This window comes from Scyliorhinus torazame, chromosome 8 (assembly GCF_047496885.1).
Source record: "Scyliorhinus torazame isolate Kashiwa2021f chromosome 8, sScyTor2.1, whole genome shotgun sequence".
NCBI classification, from domain to species: domain Eukaryota; kingdom Metazoa; phylum Chordata; class Chondrichthyes; order Carcharhiniformes; family Scyliorhinidae; genus Scyliorhinus; species Scyliorhinus torazame.
In genome coordinates, this window is record NC_092714.1 from 148581014 (window position 1) to 148609011 (window position 27998).

At 45.6% G+C, this 27998-nt stretch overlaps 2 protein-coding genes across 3 annotated transcripts in view; both read right to left on the minus strand.

Moving 5' to 3' along the window:
* Positions 1–15726, minus strand: part of LOC140428176 (ankyrin repeat and SOCS box protein 9-like) — a 156159-nt gene extending 140433 nt beyond the window's left edge. The window contains exon 1 of the mRNA XM_072514336.1: positions 15590–15726. The gene's annotated coding sequence lies outside the window, so the exon portion shown is untranslated. The remainder of the gene's footprint in view (positions 1–15589) is intronic.
* On the minus strand, positions 20–27993 carry piga (phosphatidylinositol glycan anchor biosynthesis, class A). Of its 2 annotated transcripts, none has more exons than XM_072514333.1 (5): positions 27242–27992; positions 25833–25965; positions 24333–24465; positions 15590–15796; positions 20–496 (listed from the first exon to the last, which is right to left on the minus strand). In XM_072514333.1, exons 1-5 carry the CDS (start codon positions 27849–27851, stop codon positions 209–211), a joined length of 1371 nt encoding a protein of 456 aa, XP_072370434.1. In that variant the 5' UTR covers positions 27852–27992; the 3' UTR covers positions 20–208. The 2 variants fall into 2 exon arrangements, with proteins under 2 accessions (XP_072370434.1, XP_072370435.1); XM_072514334.1 differs by lacking the exon at positions 20–496 and adding an exon at positions 10255–10646 and having other exon boundaries at positions 27242–27993.
* Positions 27994–27998: the final 5 nt, after the last annotated feature.

Below are 27998 nucleotides of genomic sequence, written 5' to 3' on the forward strand. Positions count from 1 at the left end.
CACAAAGTTGACTACTACATCAGTTAAGATCTTATCCATTTAAATCCCTATTTGACTTTTATGCAGTTGAAATTCATAATGTCAACTTAAAGGTGGTAGCAAAATATTTAGACAAAGTCACAGTGCTTTGCAAAACAGAAAAAGGTGATAAAATATGACAGTCCAAAGGATTTAAACCAGAGTCCAAAAGCAGCTATAAATCAAAGTGTTAAATTTGCACATTGCGATTGCTCCTTTCAGAGAAAGGTGGTTTCCAGAGTTTTTCTACTACTGAAAGTCCCTCTTGTTGCTTCCAAGCTCCATTCACACCTGTGGCATCTACAGCGATGTCAATCATGGTATCTGGCACTATATACCTCAAAAGCACCAAGAAAAGGAAGTCCAAAACAGCAACTAAAGCAAAAATACAACCAGCCACAGGACCGCAGTGGGTCATTAATCTGTGCAATCGTTTGTTCATCGGAAGTATCCCCTCTTTGGCCACACGATCATAAACCTAAAACAAAATCACAAGAAGCAAGATTAGAACCACCCAGTTATGTACTGTTTCGGGATTCCGGGCCATTACCAGAACGTCATGAGGGGAGATGTAAAGTATGCAATTGAAAAGCACATCTGAAGTAGTGTACAGTTGTGACCACCTTACCAAAGACCATATTTACCTGCTTTGGAGGGGGCATAGGAATGGCTCACTAACCGATGGATTGTAGTCCCCAGCTGGGGAAACTGGAGCTAGGGGCTTTTCTTCTTTTCGAGTTTTCCGCCCAAAGGCATGTCTGACCTACAGCGCCATGACCTCCACCCAGGGTCGTGCAATAAAGACAGGGTTGAATCCCACCCACCCCCAGCTGGAACCTGTGTTAATGGCACCAATCGGCCGTCATGCGAACTGAGCTAACCGGCTCCACAAGGAGTTCATGTTGCTGTAGCTTATACTTATACTTGCATGTTGTAGCTCAAACTTTTTTCCCATCACTTCGTTGACCAGGAATCTCTCCCATATTCATCGCTTGCTATTGGTGTATGTTGGAAGGATTTACAAGTTGATGCACACCCAATACGGCTACGTTATGAAAGCATGTTCCTTGACCCATCAATTCTTGGAGTAGGTCTTGAACCCAGAACTCTGGATCAGGAAAGAGGTACGCTTCCCAGTGCACTACGAGATCACCCAAAGGGACTATAGTCTCAGGATAAGAGATCAGTTGCTTAGGCCTGAGATTCTTAACTCAGAGGATTGTGAAACTTTGGAATTTTCTATCCCAGAGCGGTGTCGCTCCTCAATTGATGAGTATATCCAATACTAAGAATGATAGATTTTTGGATGCTCAGAATCAAGCGATTCAAGGATAGAGGGAGTTGATGTTGAACTTTAATCGTGATTTTACTGAATGACGGAACAAACTCATCGACTGAATGGGTGACTCCCACTCCAGTTTCTTATCTAATAATACTCTTTATTATTGTCACAAGTAGGCTTACATAAGGGCCTAGGATGGGCAGTGGTGTTGGTGAGTTGTTGAAGCTTGCGTTCCTTAACATCTGCAAGAAACAGGAAAAGTTTCTTGTTAAGGCGTCGAATGATGCGAAGGATCATTATAGGAAGGATGTGGAAGCATTGGAAAGGGTGCAGAGGAGATTTACCAGGATGTTGCCTGGTATGGAGGGAAGATCTTATGAGGAAAGGCTGAGGGACTTGTGGCTGTTTTCGTCAGAGAGAAGAAGGTTAAGATGTGACTTAATTGAGGCATACAAGATGATCAGAGGATTAGATAGGGTAGACAGTGAGAGCCTTTTTCCTCGGATGGTGATGGCTAGCACGAGAGAACATAGCTTTAAATTGAGGGGAGATAGATATAGGACAGATGTCAGAGATAGGTTCTTTACTCAGTAGTAGGGGCGTGAAATGCCCTGCCTGCAACAGTAGTGGACTCGCCAACATTAAGGGCATTTAAATGGCCATAGGATAAACATATGGATGATAATGGAATAGTGTAGATGGGCTTTAGATTGGTTTCACAGGTCGGCGCAACAGAGGGCCGAAGGGTCTGTACTGCGCTGTAATGTTCTATTGTTCTATTAACACTGCAATGAAGTGACTGTGAAAATCCCCTAGTCGCCACACTCCGGCACCTGTTCGCGTACACAGAGGGAGAATGCAGAATATCCAATTCACCTAACAAGCAAGTCTTCCGGGACTTGTGGGAGGAAACCGGAGCACCCGGAGGAAATCCACGCAGACACAGGGAGAACGTGCAGACTCCGCACAGTGACCCAAGCTAGAATTGAATCCAAGACCCAGGCACTATGAAGCAACAGTGCTAAACACTTTGCTACCCTGCCACCCACCTTGTGAGACCGGAATAAAAGATAGGAATCATTAGTACGTCTTGCTGGTAAATAAAGTTGTAAAATGTGAACATTGTAATTCATATTTTGGACAATAGTACTCGCATTTCTAGTACAAAGTTCATGACGGGATTTTACTGGACTAACCTTTCCAGAAAGGCTTTTAAATTTTAGAATACCTTTCCAAAAGATGTTACCAGAAAATGTTCAAACGGCAAAGCACAATGGTCAGAAAGAAAGCGGTGATGTGCAAATCGTACCTAATTTAGGTTCACTTGTGTGACTTTGAGGTTACAACTTGTATCCATAATTATTCTTGGAGCACGAACCATTTTCAAAACCAACTCAATACCAACTGTATTGACACCACAGATGAAGGTTGGTCAAATCAAGTATTAGATCTAATGCTCAAAGCATCAGGGGCTGGATTCTCCGTTATTGGACTACGCCGACGTCAAAACTGTGGAGTTTCACGCCAGAAAAACTGGTGCGAAAGGGCCACAAATTCCTAACCCTGTAGGGGGCTAGCAGGGACCTGGCGCAAATCTAGCAGCTTTTGCTGCAGATACGGGCCCCCGCACTTCTGGTTTGGAGGCCGCGCATGCACACGGCAACGGCCTCCAGCGGCCATGCCGTGCTCCATGGCGGACTCGGACTGTGGAGCTGCACCCCAAAAATAAACCCCCGATCGGCCGCGCGCCTGACCCTGTCCGCACGCACAAACATTTCCCGGCCGCCTATAAGGCCCTCCCCCGCCCTTCGATCCGCCTTCTCCCAACCATGGCAGCTGCGGACTCGCACGAGTATCCGACCGGCTTGACCATATTAGATCCACGCCGTCAGGACTTTGGCCGGTTGGGGGTGGAGCGGGCCTCTGCCAATGGGACCAGGTAGGTCCTAGGCGGTGCGGCACATTTCGGGGCCCACCGAATTGGGGAACCGGCACCGGTCCCGATTCCTTGCAGGAAAATGGATTCTCCGCCCCTGTGCCGGCTGCAATTTCGGCATTGGGGTGCAGAGAATCCAGCCCCATGTTCATGAAAGTCTTATCAAGTCAGGAACAAAGATGAAATATTTTCTGTAACAGGAACATAAATAACTTGTTTGCTTCACCTTGGATTGCATACCTGCAGCCAAGTTAGGAGCCTGCATTTCTGTCGGCAACAGCTCAAGTATCAGATGAGCAAAATGGAGCTGGCTGACAAGGTCAGATTTCACACTGTGGTACTGAAATGTCACAAGGTTATCCAAATAAATGACAGGATCACAGCTAGAGGGTGGGGTGGAGAGAGATCTCAACTATGAGATTACAGTGACCAGTGACAGATTGAGATTTGCTAGGTGCATACGGGGAAGAACAATTTATCTCCTCGCATCTATTTTCTGGTTCCTGTCTTACTCTTTTCTTCAAACTGGTCTCATTTTTTATAATGAAAGATAGCCCAGGGCAAGTAAATGAAGTACACAGTGCATACTGATTTGGTAAGGCATATATAACTATGAAAGGAATAGCAGGATGACTATCAGAAGTGACAGGTGATGTTTTTTGATGTATACCAGTACCCACCATCTTGAGTACAATTGTGCTTTGGATCAAGTCTCTGCTCAACATTTTTGTGATGTGGAGGTAGCACTCCTTACAGATGCCCAATTAGGCAATGGTGTGGTGAAATCCAGTTGTTAAGTTAGAAGATGATATTACCAAAATGTGTTTCAGTCAGGTCAACCTATTTCATGCCATCAAACTGGCACGTAGGCAAATAATCAGCAAAAGAAAATAAATTCTTGGCTTCTTGCAAAACAGAGGAATTAAAATAAAAAGGCCAAAGTGTGACTGCCAGGCACTAAATAGAATAAACTTCAGTGAAAACCTGCAATACCCACCTGCTGCCCACCAAGCTGTTATGTCGTAATTAGTTTCTATTTAATAATTGCACGGTTAAGTGCACAGCAACAGTAAGTTTTGAAATAAATAAAGAGATAAATAGAAAAGCAGGAAGACTTGCACTATTATACAAGACAAATTATAAAAAATATTCTGAAGATTGCACATTCAATATCTCCATTGATTGTCTAATTTTGATCTCCTATGCAAATCTTTCCCTCATCCCATTGCAACACTTATGACTAAGCTTTCAGGCTGTGCTTTCTAGAAATTCCTTCCCAAATCCCCATCTCCTGCATCTCTATTCCATATTTTCTCAAAACTTGCATATATGGCCATGCATTTGCTTCCCTTTCTTACTCCGAAAAATGATGTGAGTTCTGCTCTGCTGAGGTACCCGGAAACATACTACTTTGTGACATATAAATGGATGCTTTTCATCTCGTAGCACAATCAAAATATAAACTCAAAATAAATTACTTTTCATATGTGAAGAAATAATACACTAACAGAACCCATCACTTTGCTGCTCAAATCTGTTTCTTATTGAAGACCAGGGGACAAATATTTTGGGTTGTGGGGGCGAAATCCACGCAGACAAGGCGAGAATGTGCAAACTCCACACAGACAGTGACACAGAGCCAGGATCGAATCTGGAACCTCGGCGCCGTAAAGCAGCAGGGCTAACTCACTGCGCCACCATGCTGCCCAAGTTTTCAAAGTTGAGAAGACTGGAACTAGGTTGCCCAGCACAAACCCCACCTACCACTTCCAGAAAACATTTGACAATAAAACAATCACCCAAAAAATGTTAATCTCCAGAAGAATCAAATATGAAATAGATGCTGATTGGCTGTTGCAGGGAAGATTTGCATCGGGCAGTCAGTGCTTCCAGAAAGTGGTGTGTGGAGGAGCTGTTGTCAAGGGACAGTTAAACCCCAAATACCTCCCTCCCTCCTCGTCTAAAAGACCAGTCACTGTGAGGACCACAAGAAAGAGAAAGAAAAAGGAAGCAAGAGTGGTGCGCGATTAGAAAATTTGTAGCATGGTGTTTGAGTAGTGAGGCGTCGGCAAGTGGCATCTCAGCAGAGTACAGGTAATCTCAGGTAACGTCCTCTTCACTTTCCTCTTTAGTCTTGGTGCAGATGGGATGGCAATGAAGGCAGTGATATGCTCCTCCTGCGGGATGTGGGAGCTCAGGGAGAATTCCTATGAGAAATGCACCTGGCTGCGGATCCTGGGAGACCGAATTAGGGATCTGGATCTGGATGCATTCAGGATCTTCCGGGATGCTGAGCACTTTATAGATGAGAGTTTTCGTGTGACGGTCACACCTAAGGTGCAGGCAGAGAGTAGCTGGGTGACCACCAGGAGAGGCAAAGAGGGCAGGCAGAGAGTGCAGGAGTCCTCTCGGAAGGAGCGATCACAATATGGTGGAATTTAAAATACAGATGGAGGGTGAGAAGGTAAAATCAAACTTTGTGCTTAAACAAAGGAGATTACAATGGGATGAGAGAAGAGCTAGCTAAGGTAGATTGGGAGCAAAGGCTTTATGGTGATACAGTTGAGGAACAGTGGAGAACCTTCCAAACAATTTTTCACAGTGCTCTGCAAAGGTTTTTACCAACATAAAGGAAGGACGGTAGAAAGAGGGAATATCGACTGTGGATATCTAAGGAAATAAGGGAGTGTATCAAATTGAAGGAAAAAAGCATACAAAGTGGCAAAGAATAGTGGGAGACTAGGAGGACTGGGAAATCTTAAGGGGGCAACAGAAAGTTACTAAAAAAGCTATAAAGAGTAAGATAGATTATGGGAGTAAACTTGCTCAGAATATAAAAACAGGTAGTAAAAGTTTCTACAAATATATAAAACAAAAAAAAGAGTGGCTAAGGTAAATATTGATCCTTTAGAGGATGAGAAGGGAGATTTAATAATGGGAGGTGAGGAAATGGCTGAGGAACTGAACAGGCTTTTTGGGTCGGTCTTCAGTGGAAGACACAAATAACATGCCAGCGACTGATGGAAATGAGGCAATGACAGGTGAGGACCTTGAGATGATTGTTATCACGAAGGAGGTAGTGATGGGCAAGCTAATGGGGCTAAAGGTAGACAAGTCTCCTGGCCCTGATGGAATGCATCCCAGAGTGCTAAAAGAGATGGCTAGGGAAATTGCAAATGCACAAGTGATAATTTGCCAAAATTCACCAGACTCTGGGGTGGTCCCAGCAGATTGGAAATTAGCAAATGTGACACCACTGTTTAAAAAAGGAAGTAGGCAGAAAGTGGGTAATTATAGGCCAGTTAGCTTAACTTCGGTAGTAGGGAAGATGCTGGAATCTACCATCAAGGAGGAAATAGCGAGGCAACTGGATGGAAATTGTCCCATTGGGCAGACGCAGCATGGGCTCATAAAGGGCAGGTCGTGTCTAACTAATTTACTGGAAGTTTTTGAGGACATTACCAGTGCGGTAGATAACGGGGAGCCAATGGATGTGGTATATCTGGATTTCCAGAAAGCTTTTGACAAGGTGCCACAAAAAAGGTTGCTGCATCAGATAAAGATGCATGGCATTAAGGGTAAAGTAGTAGCATGGATAGAGGATTGGTTAATTAATAGAAAGCAAAGAGTGGGGATTAATGGGTGTTTCTCTGGTTGGCAATCAGTAGCTAGTGGTGTCCCTCAGGGATCAGTGTTGGGCCCACAATTGTTCACAATTTACATAGATGATTTGGAGTTGGGGACCAAGTGCAATGTGTCCAAGTTTGCAGACGACACAAAGTGGTAATGCAAAAAGTGCAGAGGATACCGAAGTTCCAGAGGGATTTGGATTGATTAAGTGAATGGGCTAGGGTCTGGCAGATGGACTACGATGTTGACAAATGTGAGTTTATCCATTTTGGTAGGAATAACAGCAAAAGGGATTATTATTTAAATGATAAAATATTAAAACATGCTGCTGTGCCGAGAGACGTGGGTGTGCTAGTGCATGAGTCGCAAAAAGTTGGTTTACAGGTGCAACAGGTGATTAAGAAGGCAAATTGAATTTTGTCCTTCATTGCTAGAGGGATGGAGTTTAAGACTAGGAAGGTTATGCTGCAATTGTATACGGTGTTAGTGAGGCCATACCTGGAGTATTGTGTTCAATTTTGGTCTCCTTACCCGAGAAAGGACGTACTGGCGCTGGAGGGTGTGCAGAGGAGATTCACTAGGTTAATCCCAGAGCTGAAGGGGTTGGATTACGAGGAGAGGTTGAGTAGACTGGGACTGCACTCGTTGGAATTTAGACGGATGAAGGGGGGGGGGAATCTTCGAGAAACATATAAAGTTATGAAGGGAATAGATAGGATAGATGCGGGCAGGTTGTTTCCACTGGTGGGTGAAAGCAGAACTAGGGGGCATAGCCTCAAAATAAGGGGAAGTAGATTTAGGACTGAGTTTAGGAGGAGCGTCTTCACCCAAAGGGTTGTGAATCTTGGAATTCCTTGCCCAGTGAAGCAGTTGAGGCTCCTTCATTAAATGCTTTCAAGATAAAGATGGATAGTTTTTTGACGAATAAAGGCATTAAGGGTTATGGTGTTCTACCCGGAAAGTGGAGCTGAGTCCCCAAAAGATCAGCCATGATCTCATTGAATGGCGGAGCAGGCTCGAGGGGCCAGATGGCCTACTCCAGCTCCTAGTTCTTATGTTCTATTGTTCCTATGTCCCCTGTGGCAATTCACCTTGTAAAGAAGTATACTGTTTTGGATACTGTTGGGGGAGGGGGGTGACCGTTTGGGTGAATGCAGCAGTAGCCAGATCTGTGACTCTACGACTGGCTCTGGGGCACAGCGGGAGAGGGTAAAGGTAAACAGGACTGTAGTGATAGGAGACTCGATAGTTAGAGGGACAGACAGGAGATTCTGTGGCCGCAAACTGAGGCTGGGATGGTGTGTTGCGTCCCAGGTGCCAGTGTCAAGGATGTCTCGGAGCGGCTGCAGAACATTTTCAAGGGGGAGGGGGAGCAGCCAGAAGTCGTTGTGCACAAATGACCTAAATCGTAATAAGGATGAGGTCCTGAGAATTGATTATAGAGAGCTAGGAAAAAGGTTAAGAAGCAGGACCTCAAGGGTGGTAATCTCTGTATTACTTCCAGAGGCACATGCTACTGAGAGTAAGAACAGGAGAATATGGCAGATGAATGCATGGCTAAAAAACAGGAGAATATGGCAGATGAATGCGTGGCTAAAGAATTGATGCAGGAGGCAGGGATTCAGATTCTAAGATCATTGGGATATTTTCTGGGGCAGAGGTGACCTAGGGATAGGTTGCATCTGAACTGGCGGGGGACCAATATCCTGGGGGGGGGGGGGGGGGGGCAGATTTGACAAGGGAGTCCTCAGCAGCAAGGAAGCAAATGGGAGTCCGAGAGGAAATGCAGTACTCAGCAGTTACAAGTTAAATAGACATGATAGGCAGGGAGCGGGGAAAAACTGTTGGAATAAATTGCATCTATTTCAATGCAAGAGGGCTGACGTGTAAGGCTGATGAACTCAGGGCATGTACAGAACTGGCAGCTTAATGTTCCAGGGTACGGGTGCTTTAGGTGGGCAGAGGTGGAGGGGAGGAAAGAGGAGAGGAAATTGCATTTTTGATTAAGAGAAGCATCATGGCAGTCATCAGAGATGAAATAACCAAGGGATCATCCATCGAGACTTTGTGGGTAGAACTCAAAAATAAGAAGGGGATGGTGACCTTATTGGGGTTGTACTATAGGCCCCCAAATAGTCAAACGGGAATTAGAAGAACAAATATGCAGGGAGAGTGGGGAGACTTGCAGGAGGTTATCATAGTAGGGGATTTTAATTTTTCTGACAGACTGGGACAGCCATAATGTTAAGGGCTTAGGTGGGGTAGAATTTGTTAAGTGTGTTCAGGAAAGTTTCCTCAGGCTGTATGTGGGGGATCCTACTCAGGAAAGGGCAAAACTTAACCTACTCTTGGGAAATAAGGCAGGACAAGTGACTGAGGTGGCAGCAGGGGATTGTTTTGGGATCAGGGACCATTGTTCTATTAATTTTTAAAATAGTTATGGAAAGGGACAAAACTAGTCCACAGGTGCAAGTTCAAAATTGGGGCAAGGCAAATTTTGATGGAATTAGACAGGAGCTTGCAAGGGTTGATTGGAGTAGCCTGTTTGAGAGCAAAGGGACTTCCGGCAAGTGGGAGGCCTTTAAAAGAGTTCAGGGTCGATGTGTTCCTGATAGGGTGAAGGACAAGGCTGACAAAAGATATTGAGTTTTGGCCAGGAAAAAGGTGGCATGGCTTAGGTACAAGCAGCTGCAATCAAGGGATTCCCTAGAGGTGTACAGGGGATACAAAAGTATACCCAAGAAGGAAATTAGGAGGGCAAAAAGGGGGCATGCGGTAGCTTTGGCTGAGAGGATTAAGGTGAATCCAAAGGCATTCTTTAAGTATATTAAAGGAAAAAGAATTAGAGGGAGAATAGGACCCCTCAAGGACCAAAATTAACACATCTGTGTGGAACCGCAGATGGGCAAGGTTCTCAATTAATATTTCTCCTCTGTGTTTACCGTGAAGAAAGACATGAAGACTTGGGAACCTGGGAAGGTTAGTGGCGATATATTGGGGACAGTTCACACTACAGTAGAGATGGTGATGGACGTATTAAAATGTATGAAGGTGGATAAATCTCTTAGCCCTGACCAGGTATATCCAAGAACACTGCGTGAGGCTAGAGAAAAAATTGCGGGAGCCCTGGCTGAGATATTTGCATCATTGTTAGCCACGGGTGAGGTACCAGAAGACTTGAGAGTAGCAAATGCTGTGTCCTTAATTTAGTGAGGGCTGCAAAGAAATACCGAAGCCTAACATTTGTGGTGGGTACCAGAGAGGATTCTGAGGGATAAGATATACAGGCATTTGGAAAGATAGGGTGTGATTAGGAGTAGTCAGCACGGCTTTGTGCATGGGAGATCATGCCTTACAATTTATTCGAGTTATTTGATGAAATGACCAGGAAGGTTGATAATAATAATCTTTGTCACAAGTAGGCTTACATTAACAGTGCAATTAAGTCACTGTGAAAAGCCCCTAGTCGCCACATTCCGGCGCCAATTTGTGTACAGAGGGAGAATTCAGAATGTCCAAATTACCTAATGGGACTTATGAGGGCAGGGCAGTAGACGTAGTCTATATAGACTTCAGAAAGGCCTTTAATAAAGTTCCACATAGTAGGCTGCTCTGGAAGGTTAGATCACATGGAATCCAGGGAGAGCTGGCAAATTGGATCGACAATTGGCTTGATTGCAGGAAGCAGAGGGTAATGGTGGAAGGATGCTTGTCCGACTGGAGGCCTGTGACTAGTGGTGTGCCTCAGGGGTCAGTGCTGGGCCCATTGCTGTTTGTTACCTATATCAACGATTTGGATGAGAACGTACAAGGCATTATCAGTAAGTTTGCAGATGACATTAAAATAGGTGCTATTGTAGACAGTGAGGAAGGTTATCAAAAATTGCAGCAGGATCTTGATCAGCTGGGGAAGTAGGCTGAGAAATGGCAAATTACAGATATGTGTGAGGTGTTGCATTTTGGCAAGTCAAATCAAGGTAGAACTTTCACGTGAATGGTAGGACCTTAAGGACTATCATGGAAGAGAGGGACCTTGGAGTTCAGGCGCACCATTCTCTAAAGGTGGAGTCACAGGTAGATAGGACAGTGAAGAACGCTTTTGGCATGATGGCCTTCATCAGTCAGGGCATTCAGTAGAGAAGTTGGGAAGTTATGTTGCAATTGTACAGGACATTAGCGAGGCTGCACCTGAAGTATTGTGTTCAGTGTTGAACGCCTTGCTATAGGAAAGATGTTATTAAACTGGAGAGAGTGCAGAAGAGAGTTACAAGGATGTTGCCAGGACTCAAGGGACTGAGTTAGAGGGAGAGACTGGACAGGCTAGGAGGTTTTTCTTTGGAGCGTAGGATACGGAAGGGTGATCTTATAAACATGTATAAGATCATGAGAGGCATGGATAGGGTAAATGCACTCAGTCTTTTTCCCAGGGTTCGGAATCAAGAACTAGAGGACATAGGTTTCAGTTAAGAGGGGAAAGAATTAATGGGAACCTGAGGAGCAACTTTTTTTCTTTTTACACAAGAGGGTGGTGCGTATGTGAAATGAGCTGCTATATGAAATGGCTGAGGCAGGGACATTGAAAATATTTAAAAGGCATTTGGACAGATACATGGATAGGAAAGGTTTAGAGGGATGGGGGCCAAATGCAGGCAAATGAGGTTAGCTTAGATGGGCTTTTTGGTTGGCATGGACTAGTTTGGGCCGAAGGGCCTGTCTCCGTGCCGTAGTTTCCAAGATTCAATGAATACTTGAACTGGCGCAGTGCAAGTCATGTGATCTATTTGGTCCTCAATATCATTGAGTTACTGGGTGAGATCAATTTAATAACAGCAACATTATTGAGAAACTGTTCCCACTCAAGAAAGCATCAGGAACTAGATGGCACATTCAAAATAGTGGGCAAAAGGAGTAAAATTGCTGCGAGGAAGAATTATATCTTCCAGAAGGTGGTGAGAATCTGGAATGAACTTCCTGAGTGGGTGGTGGAGACAGTGGAGCCAGGTTTGATCAAGTTTTTATAAAATAGTTGGATTGCTATCCAAATAGAAGGAATGCAGGGGAGTGGAACTAGATAGAACGCTTTTGCAGAGAGCCAGTGCAGACTGGATGAGCTGAATGGCCTCCTCCTGCACTGTGAAGATTCTGTAATTAATTAATCCTATTTAGTGAAAACATTTATGTTTTTTTCTGTGACTGCAGTTTAGGCAATCTAAGAATCATGATTTAATTTCAGGTCTGGGTCATTTGAAAATATTTACTTGAACTCTCCAATTAACATAATATGATTGCTACTAACAGCTCAGTAAAGGGATTTTCCATGTGGATACAATTTAAGACAAACTTCAGTCATCGAATCGCTACAGTGCAGGAGGCCATTCAGTCCATCGAGTCTGCACTGACCCTCCGAAAGAACACCATGCCTCGACCCAACCCTCATAACCCCAACTCCACTTAACCTTTGGGGCAATTTAGCACGACCAATCTACCTATCCCCCACATCTTTGAGAGAAAACCGGAGCACCGGAGGAAACCCACAAAGAACATGGGAGAACATGCAAACTCCACACAATCACCCGAAGTCGGATTCAAACCAAGGTCCCTGGTGCTGTGAGGCAGCAGTGCTAACCACTGTGTCTATGTGCCACCCTCACTTAACAGCCAGTGTAATTTACAAGGAGTAATTTATTCTATTTTGGGTTATACCAATATTGTCCAATTCATTAACCACAGGCCATGTGTAGTTTTTGAGAATCCAGATGACTAATTACAATTTTGATCAGTAAATTAAAAATAAGTAATTGGGCAGTGTGATCTCAATATTCATTGGAAGTTTCATGTTCACTTGTTCGTCGTAAGATAAAAAGCAGAATGTGACTCTTGTGCATGCTTTATTTTCTTGTGTGCAACCTTGGCTATCATAATAGTGTGCAACATGGGTGAAAATACCAAAGGTTCAGCACCATGGAAACACTAAACCACCGCTGAGAAGGAGCCATCATCATGGTCAGTTAGGCCAATTGGAATAACCACTCCGTGGCAGCAGATTGGAGTAAGTGCAATCTTTTTTTTAAATAAATTTAGAGTTCCCAATTATCTTTTTCCAATTAAGGGGCAATGTAATCTGGACAATCCACCTAACCGGCACATCTTTGGGTTCAGAGGGTGAAACCCACACAGACAAGGGGAGAATGTGTAAATTCCACACAGACAGTGACCCAGGGCCGGGATCGAACCCAGGTCCTCAGCACCGTAGGCAGCAGTGCTAATCACTGCACCACCGTGCCACCCATAAGTGCAATCTTTAACCACATGACATGTCATGACAAAAGGCAAGTAGCATCCACCAATGCTTTGGATATAAAATAGGGAGGGTGGCGATGGCAATCAGGCTTGGATAGAGAGTGGGGAGCGACTGAATGGGCAACACAGTGGTTAACACTGCTGCCTCTCAGCGCCAGGGACCTGGGTTTGATTCCGACCTTGGGTAGCTGTCTGTTTGTGTGGGTTTCCTCCAGGTGCTCCGAGTTTCCTCCCACAGTCCAAAGATCTGCAGAATAGGTGGATTGACCATGCTAAATTGACCCTTAGTGTCCAAAAGGTTAGGTGGAGTCATGGGGGTAGAGTGGGATCAGTGCAGATTCGATGGGCCGAATGGCACAGTAATTATTCTGTGATTAATGATTCTATGAGAATGGATGCAAAAATGCCTAGAGTTATTCAAAAGGCAGTTTGAAATTTTGTTTGGGGGACAAACACGTTTCAATAGAATATCAGCTGCAGAAGCTAAATAGCTCCTCTCACCATTTTGTTAACCACATATGAGCGGACACATTCCATTATATATTGAGATGATAAGCTCATTAATAGTCAGTCTGCTTCATTTCAACAGAATTGCTCCCTCAGCAAAGGAATCCAATATATATCAGATCTGGTGGCTATTCTTTTGCACTATAGAAACTATGATGAACTGTCTACTTTCAATTATGCTTAATTTCAAAGTTTAGATATGATTCTTCCTGCCACTTATCTTTTGGAATTCCAAACTCCTCTTATTGTTACTGGAATAGCTCTTCAGTACTAAATGTATCTTTCCAGTTGGACTAAATTATCTAATCTTTCAATGCCGCCGCAACTTCTCCCAGCTGTGCTGAAAGGATGGCAGAAGTCGATTCAATAGTGAGTTTCAAAAGGGAAACATTTGCAGTGTGATGGGGAAAGAGCAGTGGATTGGGACCAATTGGAGAGCTCTATCAAATAGTCAGTATATTCATGTCTAAATCATTGATGCACCACAAAAAGGAAGGGACCCAATACTGAGCTCTGTAAAAAAACAGAGTACAAGCCAGCCCATGTTTTCCAAAACCCAAAACAAAAGGTTTATCGTTAGATACTGCAATCCGAGGGTCAGATGACGGCTTCCACAGAACGTGGGAGCCATTCGCCCAATTGTTCCGGGACCTGTTTGAGGCCAACGAACAAGCAGAAGAATCGCTAGGTAGCCAAGTATCAGGGGTAAGTAGCCAAGGCATGAGAGGGAGGGATAGACCGGGGGAGGGGGGGACAGCTCAACCTAAGAGGCGAGCCACAGGACAAAGGGAGGGGGCAGAAGGGGGAGGGGGGGTGAAAGAGTGAGACAACGGAACAATAGAGGGAAACCAGAGAGGCGGGAGGAGGCAGGGGAATGATAGCCAGAAGGAGGGCACTGGAAACGCTAACAAACTTGCCATCCACAGGAACAGAGAACAAGGAAAATCCGGCCGAAAGACAGGACGAACGTCTGAAGCGGAGGTGAACGCGAGACGACAACGGCAGCAAAATCCGTCCGGGAGAAGCAAGGGACAACACCAACACGAGATCCATTCGCGTATTGCCCTCTGTAATTGTTTCTCCGGCACCCAAATGTATATGTACCTCCCCAGTTTCCCCCACCTCCCCCACAAACAGATGCCTACTTAGGTGTTAAAAATAATATTGCCAGTTGTACAAAGTTGCTGCTGTTGAGCTGGTGCATAATGCCCTATCAGTTATTTTATTTTGTTTACTTTTTTTTGGTTATGTTTGTGTGTGCTCTTCTCTTTATATATATATATTTTATTGTGTGTACATAACGGCAAATAGACTTTGTTCAAAAGCCCAATAAAAATCATTTATATAAAAAAATAGATATGATACCACAATTGGGTAGCACTTGCCAAATAATCCTGAGTGTGCTACTAGCTACCTTAACAGCCAATTTAAATATCGGTCAAGCTCGTAATGTGGCTCATTTATGCTTGCTGGGGTGGCATACATTCATACACAGGGACCAATACTCTGCAAACAAAAGAAGTATATCCAAGTCTTGCACATTTTTTGAATTACATAGCAGCATGGGGGGCTGTGAGTTTCTCGTTGCTCTCTCCATGGCAATGCCTCGGCCAGAGTCGACTTGCCAATTATTTAGCACCCTTCGCTCCTTAGTAAACTGCTGTGATTGTTTGAAATGTGGCATTCTTGCATTTGTCCTGAGTGCAGGATGATAAGCTTCGGCAACATGTCTCTTCAACAGTATTCAAATATATTTTTATAAAGTAACTTCTAAATCATTTGCATCCCGTTCTTGACATTTTGCAAAATCCAAATAACACATCACAAAAAAATAATTTTCAGCGACCCACGTGCACCCCAAAAACACTCCCCTGCCAAGGCCCATAGGAAAGGACCAATGTAAAATGAATCTGTACCTTTTCCGTGCGTTCAGCCACATTTCTCCATGTGTACAAATTCTTCACTCTGTTATGGATTGTTTCAGCTGGTGGCAGTATCCTTAGCCTTTGCCGAGTAATGGCAGTTTCCAAACCTTCACACAGAGACTTTACAGTGGGCTCACACAAGATGATAAGATCCTCAGGTAAAACCTCTGGGACCCCACCAACTTTGGTACTGACAACCTTTTGCAAAAGAAGTGGGCAATCAGTTTGGAAGCTAAATTTGTAAGAACTTAGCTTATAGTGTATGATGTATAATGAATAAAATCTGCCACTGGAGGAGGCACTACACCATCAGGGTCCAAGCAATAAATGGAACTCGACATTGGGGACATTGAAAACAGCGCGAGTGGAGAGTGAGCCGGGACATTGAAAACAGCGCGAGTGGAGAGAGAGCGGGAGATTTAAAAAGCGCGGGAGGAGAGGAAGCCGGGACATTGAAAACAGCGCGAGTGGAGAGAGAGCGGGAGATTTAAAAAGCGCGGGAGGAGAGAAAGCCAGGACATTGAAAACAGCGCGAGTGGAGAGAAAGCCGGGAGATTTTAAAAGCGCGGGAGGAGAGCGAGCCGGGAGATTTAAAAAGCGCGAGTGGAGAGAGAGCGGGAGATTTAAAAAGCGCGGAAGATTTAAAAAGCGCAGGAGCTGCGAGTCAGAGCAGAGATTTAAAAAGATCGCAGCCTAGTTTTGGGAGCCGTTCGGAGGAGGAGGAGGAGCAGTCTCTGTCAGGGAGAGAACATGAGAACATCTAAGACACTCAGAAGGTAAGAAAGTGATTTTTACTCATTTTTACTTTTATACATTTTTCAAATTGTGTGTGTCGGGGGGAAACTGAAGTGACATCACAGAAAAGCTGTGATCTGAGTGGCTGGTTGGGAATCTGCACTAAATTTAAAAAATTAAGCATTGGTAACTAATTAAACATAATTACTTAATTATAATTTAGAGGGGTATCTAAGCCAGAGATCGGAGAGTACTATATTTAGCTTTTGCATTTATATTAGAAATCTAGTGCTAGGAAACAGATAGTTAACAGTAACTTTAAAAAAAATAACAAAAAAAATTTTACATTTTTTTTCAACTTTTAATTTATTGACGCAATGTCAGTTAGAGGGGTGCAGTGCTCTGACTGTGAGATGTGGCAGGTCCGGGAGGCTTCCAGCATCCCGGATGGCTTCATCTGCAGAACGTGCACCCAACTCGAGCTCCTCACAGACCGCATGGTTCGGTTGGAGCAGCAATTGGATGCACTTAGGAGCATGCAGGTGGCGGAAAACGTCATAGATCGCAGTTATGTAAATGTGGTCACACCCAAGGTGCAGGCAGAGAAATGGGTGACCACCAGAAAGGGCAGGCAGTCAGTGCAGGAATCCCCTGTGGTTGTCCCCCTCTCGAACAGGTATACCCCTTTGGATACTGTCGGGGGGGGGGGGGAGATAGCCTGTGAGGGGAAAACAACAGCAGCCAGAGCAGTGGCACCACGGCTGGCTCTGATGTTCAGAAGGGAGGGTCAAAGCGCAGAAGAGCAATAGTAATAGGGGACTCTATAGTCAGGGGCACAGGTAGGCGCTTCTGTGGACGTGAAAGAGACTCCAGGATGGTATGTTGCCTCCCTGGTGCCAGGGTCCAGGATGTCTCCAAACGGGTAGAGGGAATCCTGAAGGGGGAGGGCAAACAGGCAGAGGTCGTTGTACATATTGGTACTAACGACATAGGCAGGAAGTGGCATGAGGTCCTGCAGCAGGAGTTCAGGGAGCTAGGCAGAAAGTTAAAAGACAGGACCTCTAGGGTTGTAATCTCGGGATTACTCCCTGTGCCACGTGCCAGTGAGGCTAGAAATAGGAAGATAGAGCAGCTAAACATGTGGCTAAACAGCTGGTGTAGGAGGGTGGGATTCAATTATCTGGACCACTGGGAGCTCTTCCGGGACAGGTGTGACCTATATCAGGACGGGTTGCATCTAAACTGGAGAGGCATAAATATCCTGGCCGCGAGGTTTGCTAGTGTCACACGGGAGGGTTTAAACTAGTATGGCAGGGGGGTGGGCACGGGAGCAATAGGTCAGAAGGTGAGAGCATTGAGGGAGAACTAGGGAGTAGGGACAGTAGGGCTCTGAGGCAGAGCAGACAGGGAGAAGTTGCTGAACACAGCGGGTCTGGTGGCCTGAAGTGCATATGTTTTAATGCAAGAAGTATTACGGTAAGGCAGATGAACTTAGAGCTTGGATTAGTACTTGGAACTATGATGTTGTTGCCATTACAGAGACCTGGTTGAGGGAAGGGCGGGATTGGCAGCTAAACACTCCAGGATTTAGATGTTTCAGGTGGGATAGAGGGGGATGTAAAAGGGGTGGCGGAGTTGCGCTACTGGTTAGAGAGAATATCACAGCTGTATTGCAGGAGGTCACCTCAGAGGGCAGTGAGGCTATATGGGTAGAGATCAGGAATAAGAAGGGTGCAGTCACAATGTTGGGGGTTTACTGCAGGCCTCCCAACAGCCAGCGGGAAATAGAGGAGCAGATAGGTAGACAGATTTTGGAAAAGAGTAAAAACAACAGGGTTGTGGTGATGGAAGACTTTAACTTCCCCAATATTGACTGGGACTCACTTAGTGCCAGGGGCTTAGATGGGGCGGAGTTTGTAAGGAGCATCCAGGAGGGCTTCTTAAAACAATATGTAGACAGTCCAACTAGGGAAGGGGCGGTACTGGACCTGGCATTGGGGAATGAGCCCGGCCAGGTGGTAGATGTTTCAGTAGGGGAGCATTTCGGGAACAGTGACCACAATTCAGTAAGTTTTAAAGTGCTGGTGGACAAGGATAAGAGTGGTCCTAGGATGAATGTGCTAAATAGGGGGAAGGCTAATTATAACAATATTAGGCGGGAACTGAAGAACATAGATTGGGGGGCGGATGTTTGAGGGCAAATCAACATCTGACATGTGGGAGGCTTTCAAGTGTCAGTTGAAAGGAATTCAGGACCGGCATGTTCCTGTGAGGAAGAAGGATAAATACGGCAATTTTCGGGAACCTTGGATAACGAGAGATATTGTAGGCCTCGTCAAAAAGAAAAAGGAGGCATTTGTCAGGGCTAAAAGGCTGGGAACAGACGAAGCCTGTGTGGAATATAAGGAAAGTAGGAAGGAACTTAAGCAAGGAGTCAGGAGGGCTAGAAGGGGTCACGAAAAGTCATTGGCAAATAGGGTTAAGGAAAATCCCAAGGCTTTTTACACGTACATAAAAAGCAAGAGGGTAGCCAGGGAAAGGGTTGGCCCACTGAAGGATAGGCAAGGGAATCTATGTGTGGAGCCAGAGGAAATGGGCGAGGTACTAAATGAATACTTTGCATCAGTATCCACCACTTAAGGTAGATAAGTCCCCAGGGTCTGATGGGATCTACCCCAGAATACTGAAGGAGGCTGGAGAGGAAATTGCTGAGGCCTTGACAGAAATCTTTGGATCCTCACTGTCTTCAGGTGATGTCCCGGAGGACTGGAGAATAGCCAATGTTGTTCCTCTGTTTAAGAAGGGTAGCAAGGATAATCCAGGGAACTACAGGCCGGTGAGCCTTACTTCAGTGGTAGGGAAATGACTGGAGAGAATTCTTCGAGGCAGGATCTACTCCCATTTGGAAGCAAATGGACGTATTAGTGAGAGGCAGCATGGTTTTGTGAAGGGGAGGTCGTGTCTCACTAACTTGATAGAGTTTTTCGAGGAGGTCACTAAGATGATTGATGCAGGTAGGGCAGTGGATGTTGTCTATATGGACTTTAGTAAGGCCTTTGACAAGGTCCCTCATGATAGACTAGTACAAAAGGTGAAGTCACACAGGATCAGGGGTGAGCTGGCAAGGTGGATACAGAACTGGCTAGGTCATAGAAGGCAGAGAGTAGCAATGGAAGGATGCTTTTCTATTTGGAGGGCTGTGACCAGTGGTGTTCCACAGGGATCAGTGCTGGGACCTTTGCTGTTTGTAGTATATATAAATGATTTGGAGGAAAATGTAACTGGTCTGATTAGTAAGTTTGCAGATGACACAAAGGTTGATGGAAGTGCGGATAGCGATGAGGACTGTCAGAGGATACAGCAGGATTTAGATTGTTTGGAGACTTGGGCGGAGAGATGGCAGATGGAGTTTAATCTGGACAAATGTGAGGTGATGCATTTTGGAAGGTCTAATGCATGTAGGGAATATACAGTGAATGGTAGAACCCTCAAGAGTATTGAAAGTCAAAGAGATCTAGTACAGGTCCACAGGTCACTGAAAGGGGCAACACAGGTGGACAGGGTAGTCAAGAAGGCATATGGCAAGCTTGCCTTCATTGGCCGGGGCATTGAGTATAAGAATTGGCAAGTCATGTTGCAGCTGTATAGAACCTTAGTTAGGCCACACTGGGAGTATAGTGTTCAATTCTGGTCGCCACACTACCAGAAGGATGTGGAGGCTTTAGAGAGGGTGCAGAAGAGATTTACCAGAATGTTGCCTGGTATGGAGGGCATTTGCTATGAGGAGCGGTTGAATAAACTCGGTTTGTTCTCACTGGAACGAAGGAGGTTGAGGGTCGACCTGATAGAGGTCTACAAAATTATGAGGGGCATAGACAGAGTGGATAGTCACAGGCTTTTCCCCAGGGTAGAGGGGTCAATTACTAGGGGGCATAGGTTTAAGGTGAGAGGGGCAAGGTTTAGAGTAGATGTACGAGGCAAGTTTTTTTACGCAGAGGGTAGTGGGTGCCTGGAACTCGCTACCGGAGGAGGTGGTGGAAGCAGGGACGATAGCGACATTTAAGGGGCATCTTGACAAATACATGACTAGGATGGGAATAGAGGGATACGGACCCAGGAAGTGTAGAAGATTGTAGTTTAGTCGGGCAGCATGGTCGGCACGGGCTTAGAGGGCTGAAGGGCCTGTTCCTGTGCTGTACATTTCTTTGTTCTTTGACTGTTAATGAGTTTCCCCATCTCAGCCATGCTATTCCTAACCACAGGAAAACTCAGCCAAGTCTAACGTAAGGTCCATCTCACCAACGTCTGGGGACAGATATCAAAAATTGGCAGAGCTGTCCAGTGATCTGATTTAGTCACTCAGAATTGTACCTACCAGTCAAAATCCCAGACATTCATAGATATATTCTGTCTTCAGAGCAGGACAGACTAATCACAAATGGAGGCATTACAGGAAATGAAAATGACCCTGAGAGCCCTCAACATTGCACATCCCATTATTTCAAGTCATACATTGGCAAAGAAGTCTATGCCCATCAACATCCTCCCAAGCTGTATTACTTCATGTTCAACACCATGTGAATGGAACAATTAGTGAGGGCAACAAGGGGACAAAATGTACTCTGGTTGGGGGATTTCAATGTCAATCACCCAGAGTGACTCGTTAGCGCCACCACTGACAAAAGACCATGTTTGCAGCAAACGTAGCAACATGAGGGAATAATCTACTGCGGTGTAGTGGATTAGTAATCGAGATGTCCAGGCTAATGGGTTCAAATGGGACATGGTTCCAAATCTCACCACGGCAGCTGCTGGAATTTAAATTCACTTAATAAATTCTGGAATTGAAAGTTAGTCTCAGTAATGGTGAGCCACAGAAATGATTGATTGGTTGATTCTTAACCAATTCTTGACTGGTGGTGGACAATTAAACAATTAACAGGAGGTGCAGTCTCCATGAACATTCCCAACCTCATCTGGGACTATGATAACTTTACTTTTAAAATCTGCACCATCTACAGGATGCAAAGCAGCACCTTACCAAGGTTCTTTGAGCGGCACTTCCTACACAAACCAATCTCAAACACCTAGAAATACAATGGCAGCAAGTCCATTGGAATAACATTACTTATAACCTGTGCAGGCCACTCAGTTCAAGGGCAATTTGGAATGGGCAATAAATGACACCCATGTCCCATGAAAAATAGAAATCTTACTATTACCCTCAGCAATAGACCTGATGCGGATGCATCTGATGGTGAAACAGCAAGGTGGTGATGACCAAATGATTAGTTTCCCTGAAATGTTGATTGCAGGATATATATTGCCCAGGGAACAGAGAATAGCTTTCCTGCTCTTGAATTAAATACTGGTAACTTCTGCATCCACCTGAAGAGGGCAGTCAAGACCTTGGTTTAATGTCTAATCTGTAAAACAGCACCTCCTACAGTGCAACAATCTCTCAGTACTGACTCTCTGACAGTGCAGCAATCCTTCAGAACTGATCCTCCGACAGTGCAGCAATCCCTCAGAACTGACCCCCCGATAGTGCAGTAATCCCTCAGAACTGACCCTCCGACAGTGCAGTAATCCCTCAGAACTGACCCTCTGACAGTGCAACAATCCCTCAGTACTCACTGGAGCGTCAGTCTGGATTTCTCTGCTCAAGTCTCTGGAGAGGGACTTGGACCTACAACATTCTTCCTTAAAGCAAAAGTGCTATCAACTGAGCCATGGTTAATAAAATCTCATCATGTGGAGGTCCCCGCCGTCCTGCTGTGTGGCATGAGTACTGTGCAAAATGGGATAGATTAACAGATCTAGTAGACTCAAATTGGGTATCCACAAGACCATTTTGGCCATCAGCACCAGCAGGATTGTATTCTGGGACAATCTGTAACCTCAGTCTGGCACATTCTTCACTCCTTGAACACCATCAAGACAGGTAACCAACCCAGGTTCAATGAAGGGGGGGGGGTTAGAAGAGCAAGCTGAGAATTGCACATCATGTAGCTTCGCCAGGTGCCATCCTGGTGAAGCTACAGCACAGCTCTACATGCATGTGAAGCAAAAAAAAAAAATCACCATGCTGGACTGTATGCAGAACAATACATTTCACTGCACCTTGGTACACGTGACAATAAATCTAAATATAAAATACAAATAAATAATCTCACAAACAACACATTAGATCAAAGCTCAACAGTTTTCAGCACATCACCAAGGCTCAGCTGACTTTTTGTATTCAATGGTGGTGGACAATTAAACAATTAACAGGAGGTGCAGTCTCCATGAACATTCCCAACCTCAGCTGGGACTATGATGACTTTACTTTAATCTGCACCATGTACAGGAAGCAAAGCAGCAACTCACCAAGGTTCTTTGAGCGGCACTTCCTACACAAACCAATCTCAAACATCTAGAAATACAATGGCAGCACGTCCACTGGAATAACATTACTTATAACCTGTGCAGTCCTGGAACTCTCTAACCAACAGTAATATGTTCCTTCACCAAATGGACTGCAACAGTCAGCACCACCTTAGAGGATAACTAGGGATGGGCAATAAATGCCACTCTTGGCAGTGACTCACACATGTTGAAGAATGTGCAACAAAAAACTAAACATAGTTTTCCACAGTGAGGGAGTATAAAACAAAGAGCTTGAATATTGCCCCAGAACATGCCAAAAAGCATTTCACAGTCAATGAAGTACTTATGAAAGTCACTGTTGAAACGTAGACAAACAAATTGATGTGCTTGGTGGTTCTCACATCTCATTACAAACTGATCTTGGAAGGAGATTTTGTTAAGAATGAAGAAAAGCAATACAAGCTGAATGGTACAATTTTGAAGGGAGTCCAAGGAGAGATTTAGGAGTGTTTGTGTAAAACTCTTTGAAGGTGCCTCCAAGTACGTTCTGCCTACCAAAGTTAACAAGTCAGCTAATAGAAAATGTATAAATTAAAGCATAACATGCGAACAGCAGCTAAAGCCTACATAAATGATTAATTCAGCGCCAGCTGGAGCAGTGTCCCCAATTCTGGGTGCATCATCGTGGAAAGGATGCGATTGCTTTGGAGAGGTACAGAAGAGATGCAATAGAATGGTTCCAGGGAAAAGGGTTTCCAGTTATGGAGTAGATCAGAGAAACTGGGGTTGTTCTCCTTTGAGCAGCAAAGCCCGACAGGAGATTTGGTAGAGGTACTTAAAATCATGAAAGCATTAGATAGAGTAAATAAAGAGAAACTGCTTCCAGGAACTGAGTAATAGAGGGCAGACTTTTAAGGTGATTGACAAAAGAACCAGAGACGACACTGATTTTTTTTTAATGCAGTGACTGGTGTAGGATTTGGAATACAAAGCATGATAGAGTGGTGGACGCAGATTCAATAATTACCTTCAAAGGGGAATTAGAAATAGACTTGAAGGAGAAGATTTGCAGAGATCGAGGGAAAGGGCAGAGCAATGGGACTAACTAGATTACTCTTGTAACGAGCCATGCAAACTGATGGACTGAATGGCTGCCTCCTGTGCTGTACAATTTATGATTCTCGCCTCTCTCTGGCTGTAAGGATGACATGACAGGGAAAGGGGAAATATTACAAGTAAATCATTTTCATTAAAATGTTCAAGGATTAATGTTAAGTTTATAGTGTAAGCATAACAGCTGTATCCACAAGGACAATTATTGGGCTTCTCCTGCTCAAAAACAACCTTTGCACATAGTATTAAGCAATTTAATAGCCTTGATTGTGTGCCTGTAAATTGAAATGTTAATTCTGGTCCTTCAGGTACTTTTAACACTTCAGGTTATTTATTTTTTTCTGTTAGAAATATAAAACAAAATTTAATCTGATTTTAATGAGGTTGGGGGCTTGATGGGGAAATCATCTTGAAATTAGTAATAGTAAGCCCGGTTGGTTCACAGATATATCAGAGTTAAACAACTGACCTAGAGCATCTATACATAGGACAGGACATTTGGGAATTGCTTTACCTGGAGACCACAACTTGCTCCCTCAACTATTGCCATACAAAAGGCTTCAGTCAGAGAAGTGTTGAGGAAAATGTGACCCTGCACCAAAACATTTCTCACATCTTTATGCTCAAGGGCGCCCAAAAGACGTACTCTGTAAAAAGTAAACAATGGTCAAAATATAAGCAACATCTTACAGAATGGCTAAAAACAAAAATACTTCTATTCTTATCTTTAAATAGCAAGACCTATTGCTTTATTGTAAGTGACCGCAATAAATACTTAGCAATCTGGGGCGCGGTTCTCCACTCCCACGCCGGTTGGGAGAATCGCCTGGGCCGCCAAAAGTTCGGGGGACACCGGTCCGACGCCCTCCCGCGATTCTCCCAAGCGGCGGGAACGGCCCGGTCGGGTTTCGCGGGCCACAGGCCGGAGAATCGCCGGAGACACCCAAAATGGCGATTCTCCGGCACCCCCGCGATTCTGAGGCCCGGATGGGCCGAGCGGCCAGGCCAAAACGGAGGGTTCCCCCCGGCGCCGTCCACACCTGGTCGCTGCAGGCGTGGGCGGTGCGTGAACGCTGGGGGGGGGGGGGGGGGGGGGGGGGGGGGGGCGGCCTGTGGGGGGGGGGCGAGGGGGGAATCCTGCTCACCTGCAATGTGGGGTGGCCCGCGATCGGTGCCCACCGATCGTTGGGCCGTCCTCTCTGAAGGAGGACCTCCTTCCTTCCGCGGCCCCGCAAGATCCGTCCCCCATCTTCTTGCGGGGCGGATTTGGACAGGACGGCAACCACGCATGCGCGGGTTGGCGCCGGTCAACCCGCGCATGCGCGGATGACGTCCGTTATGTGGCGCCGGCCGCGTCATCTATGCGGCGCCGCTTTTATGCGGGCGACAAGGCCTGGCGCGGGTAGATGACGCGGCCCCGATACTGGCTCATTGTCAGGGCCTGAATCGGTCGGAACCGGGGCCGTTCCGCGCCGTCGTGAACCTCAACGGCGTTCACAACGGCGCGGCCACTTCGGCGTGGGAGTGGAGAATCCCGCCCAGGGTGTTCAACTTTAAAACTGGTTTTGGGATGCAGGTTCTGCAACAGGACAAAGATTTATTGGGTAAGTTACTAAAGTGCCATTCAGATACAAGCTTTGACTAAATATTGTCAAAATTATCCTATAAAACAATGAAAAGTATGAAACTCATTTACAAAAAAGGAGCAGGGAGGAAAATGAACAAAGACACACGAATTCTGGAAGTAATGAAGAAGCACGTGGCCAGCGAATGTGAGGAATGTAAGGATCTCAACATTAATAAAGAAATCGTATTGGAGAAAATAATCGGACCCAAAAAATGACAAATGCCCTCGAGTTGCTCTGAATAAGTTCTATTCATACGAAAAGCACATGCTAAATTCTAATACTAATAATTCTAATAAAAAACTATAATTCAGTTGTTTATGGAAAGACGCCCAATATTCCTGCAATTTCTCCCCAACCTAAACAAAATACGGGAAATGTCTCATTACCTGTCATGAAGCTGGTATTTTTCCCGGACTTCTTCCAATACAATTCGCTTGGGTCCCTCACCACCAATGAGAAAGTGCAAATCGGGATGCTTCTGGCACAATTCAGGAATTATACCGGCAAGCAAATCAACTCCTAAATAAACATTAATATTGATTCAGAACAGCTTGAAGTACCCAGTCAAAAAAAAACAGCATTAAGAACATTACATGTCAGGGGCAATATCTGCAGCTTGGCTAACATTTCACAACCAAAAATTTCACATGCATTTATTATTTTCTAACATGTCACGTACATCACCACAGAAAGACAAATAATTTGAATACAGTACTAAACCAAAACACAAGGACAGTGAGTGGGATTTAAGGGAGGTGATAACTTACATTTATATAGTGACTTTAATGCAATAAAACATCACGCAAAGACATACTGTTAGGTGAATTGGAAATTCTGAATTCTCCCTCAGTATATCCGAACAGGTGCCGGAGAGTGGCGACTATGGGATTTTCACAGCAACTTGATTGTAGTGTTAATGTAAGCCTACTTGTGACACTAATAAAAATTATTATTATACAAAGAGCTTCACAGAAGTGGAATCAGATAGAAAATAACATCAAGCTAAAGCAGACAACAAATCAGAATTTCCTAGAGTGAAGTCTCAAGGTGAGAGTTGGGTTAGTTACCTCACCCTTCAGAATCAGTCACAGCACAGAAGACACTGAGCCTGCTAACTCTCTACCAGCTCTTCTCAGGAGAAACCTAGTTGTGCCTACTTCCTGGCCATTTCTCCATCTCCCTACAAATCATTCGCTTTCAAGCATTCATCCAACTCCCTTTGAGATTTACTATTGATTCTGTAGCAACCATCCCATCAGTAGCATATCCCAAATCATAGAATTTAAAGTGCAGGAGGCCATTCAGCCCATCAAGTCTGCACTAGCCCTTGGAAAGAGCACCCTACTTAAGTCCACACCTCCAGTCTATCCCCATAACCCAACCTAATCTTTTTAGACACCAAGGGCAATTTATCATGGCCAATCCACCTAACCTGCACATCTTTGGATGTGGGAGGAAACCCACACAAATACTGGGAGAATGTGCAGACTCTTCACAGAGTGACCCAAGCCGGGAATCGAACCTGGGACCCTGGAGCTGTGAAGCACCAATGTTAACCACTGTGCTACCATGCCACCCTATGTCGAGTGCTACGGTGGGCGCCGAATGGACGGGGAGCGGGCGCAGGGAGGCAGAGTATGGGGTGAGGGGTTATAGATCATTGAACTTACAGTGCAGGAGGCCATTCAGCCCATCGAGTCTGCACCGGCTCTTGGAAAGAGCACCCTACCCAAGGTCAACACCTCCACCCTATCTCCATAACCCTGTAACCCCACCCCTAAATGGCCGTGCCTACCTTTCCTGTACACCAGCCGGCTGACCACCACCACAGTGAGGGTGCCGGGTTGGGCTTGTGCAGTGTCGGGGGTGAAGTCGGTGGGATCCACGGCATTGGGGATGACAGAGACGATGTCGGGGCTGAGGGCGGCCCGCAGCACGGTGTTCTCCTTACTGGTGTAGGAGACGCAGACGATGTGGTTGGTGTCGCACAGGGAGACGGTGAGCAGCTTGTTGGTCAGCACGGAGCTCAGGTCCGCGAACCCAAACAGCGAGTGGTCAGTGAAGACAGTGCGCAGGCCCAGGGCGCGTGCATGGAAGAGCGCGTCGTGCGCGAGCGCCGAGAAGGAGCTGTGCGCGTGCACCAGGCCAACGCGCTCGCGCACCAGCACGCAGCGCACGAGCGGCAGGCTGTGGAACAGGGTGCTGGCCGTCGACTGGTTGTACATGACCCGCAGCGGCAGGTAGTACACCTTGAGACCGTGGCTGAGGTAGCGCACGCCCCGGCGGCTGCCGTAAGCGTGGCTCAGCACGATCACCTTGTGGCCCCTTTCGATCAGGCACTGCGACAACTGGTAGATGTGGCTCTCCACCCCGCCCATGTTCGGGTAGAAAAAGTCCGACACCATGCAAACCCGGTGCTTGCGGCCCGCCGCCGGGCACGGGGAGTGAGCCGGAGCCGCCAGCCTGAAGCCGTTGGAGTCAGTCCAACCGTCGGCCTAAGGGAGGGGGTGTCGGGGCCTGTCCAACCGTCATCCCGGGTGGGGGGGGGGGGG

Bases quoted from the DNA above. Each gene is read 5' to 3' on its own strand.
- piga (XM_072514333.1), bottom strand. From the start codon at position 27,851: ATGGTGTCGGACTTTTTCTACCCGAACATGGGCGGGGTGGAGAGCCAC. The intron at 25,966-27,241 runs GTAGGCACGGCC...ATGTTTATTTAG, and splicing joins CCGGCTGGTGTACAGGAAAG to GAGTTGATTTGCTTGCCGGT. The intron at 24,466-25,832 runs GTAATGAGACAT...TACTTTTTACAG, and splicing joins AAATACCAGCTTCATGACAG to AGTACGTCTTTTGGGCGCCC.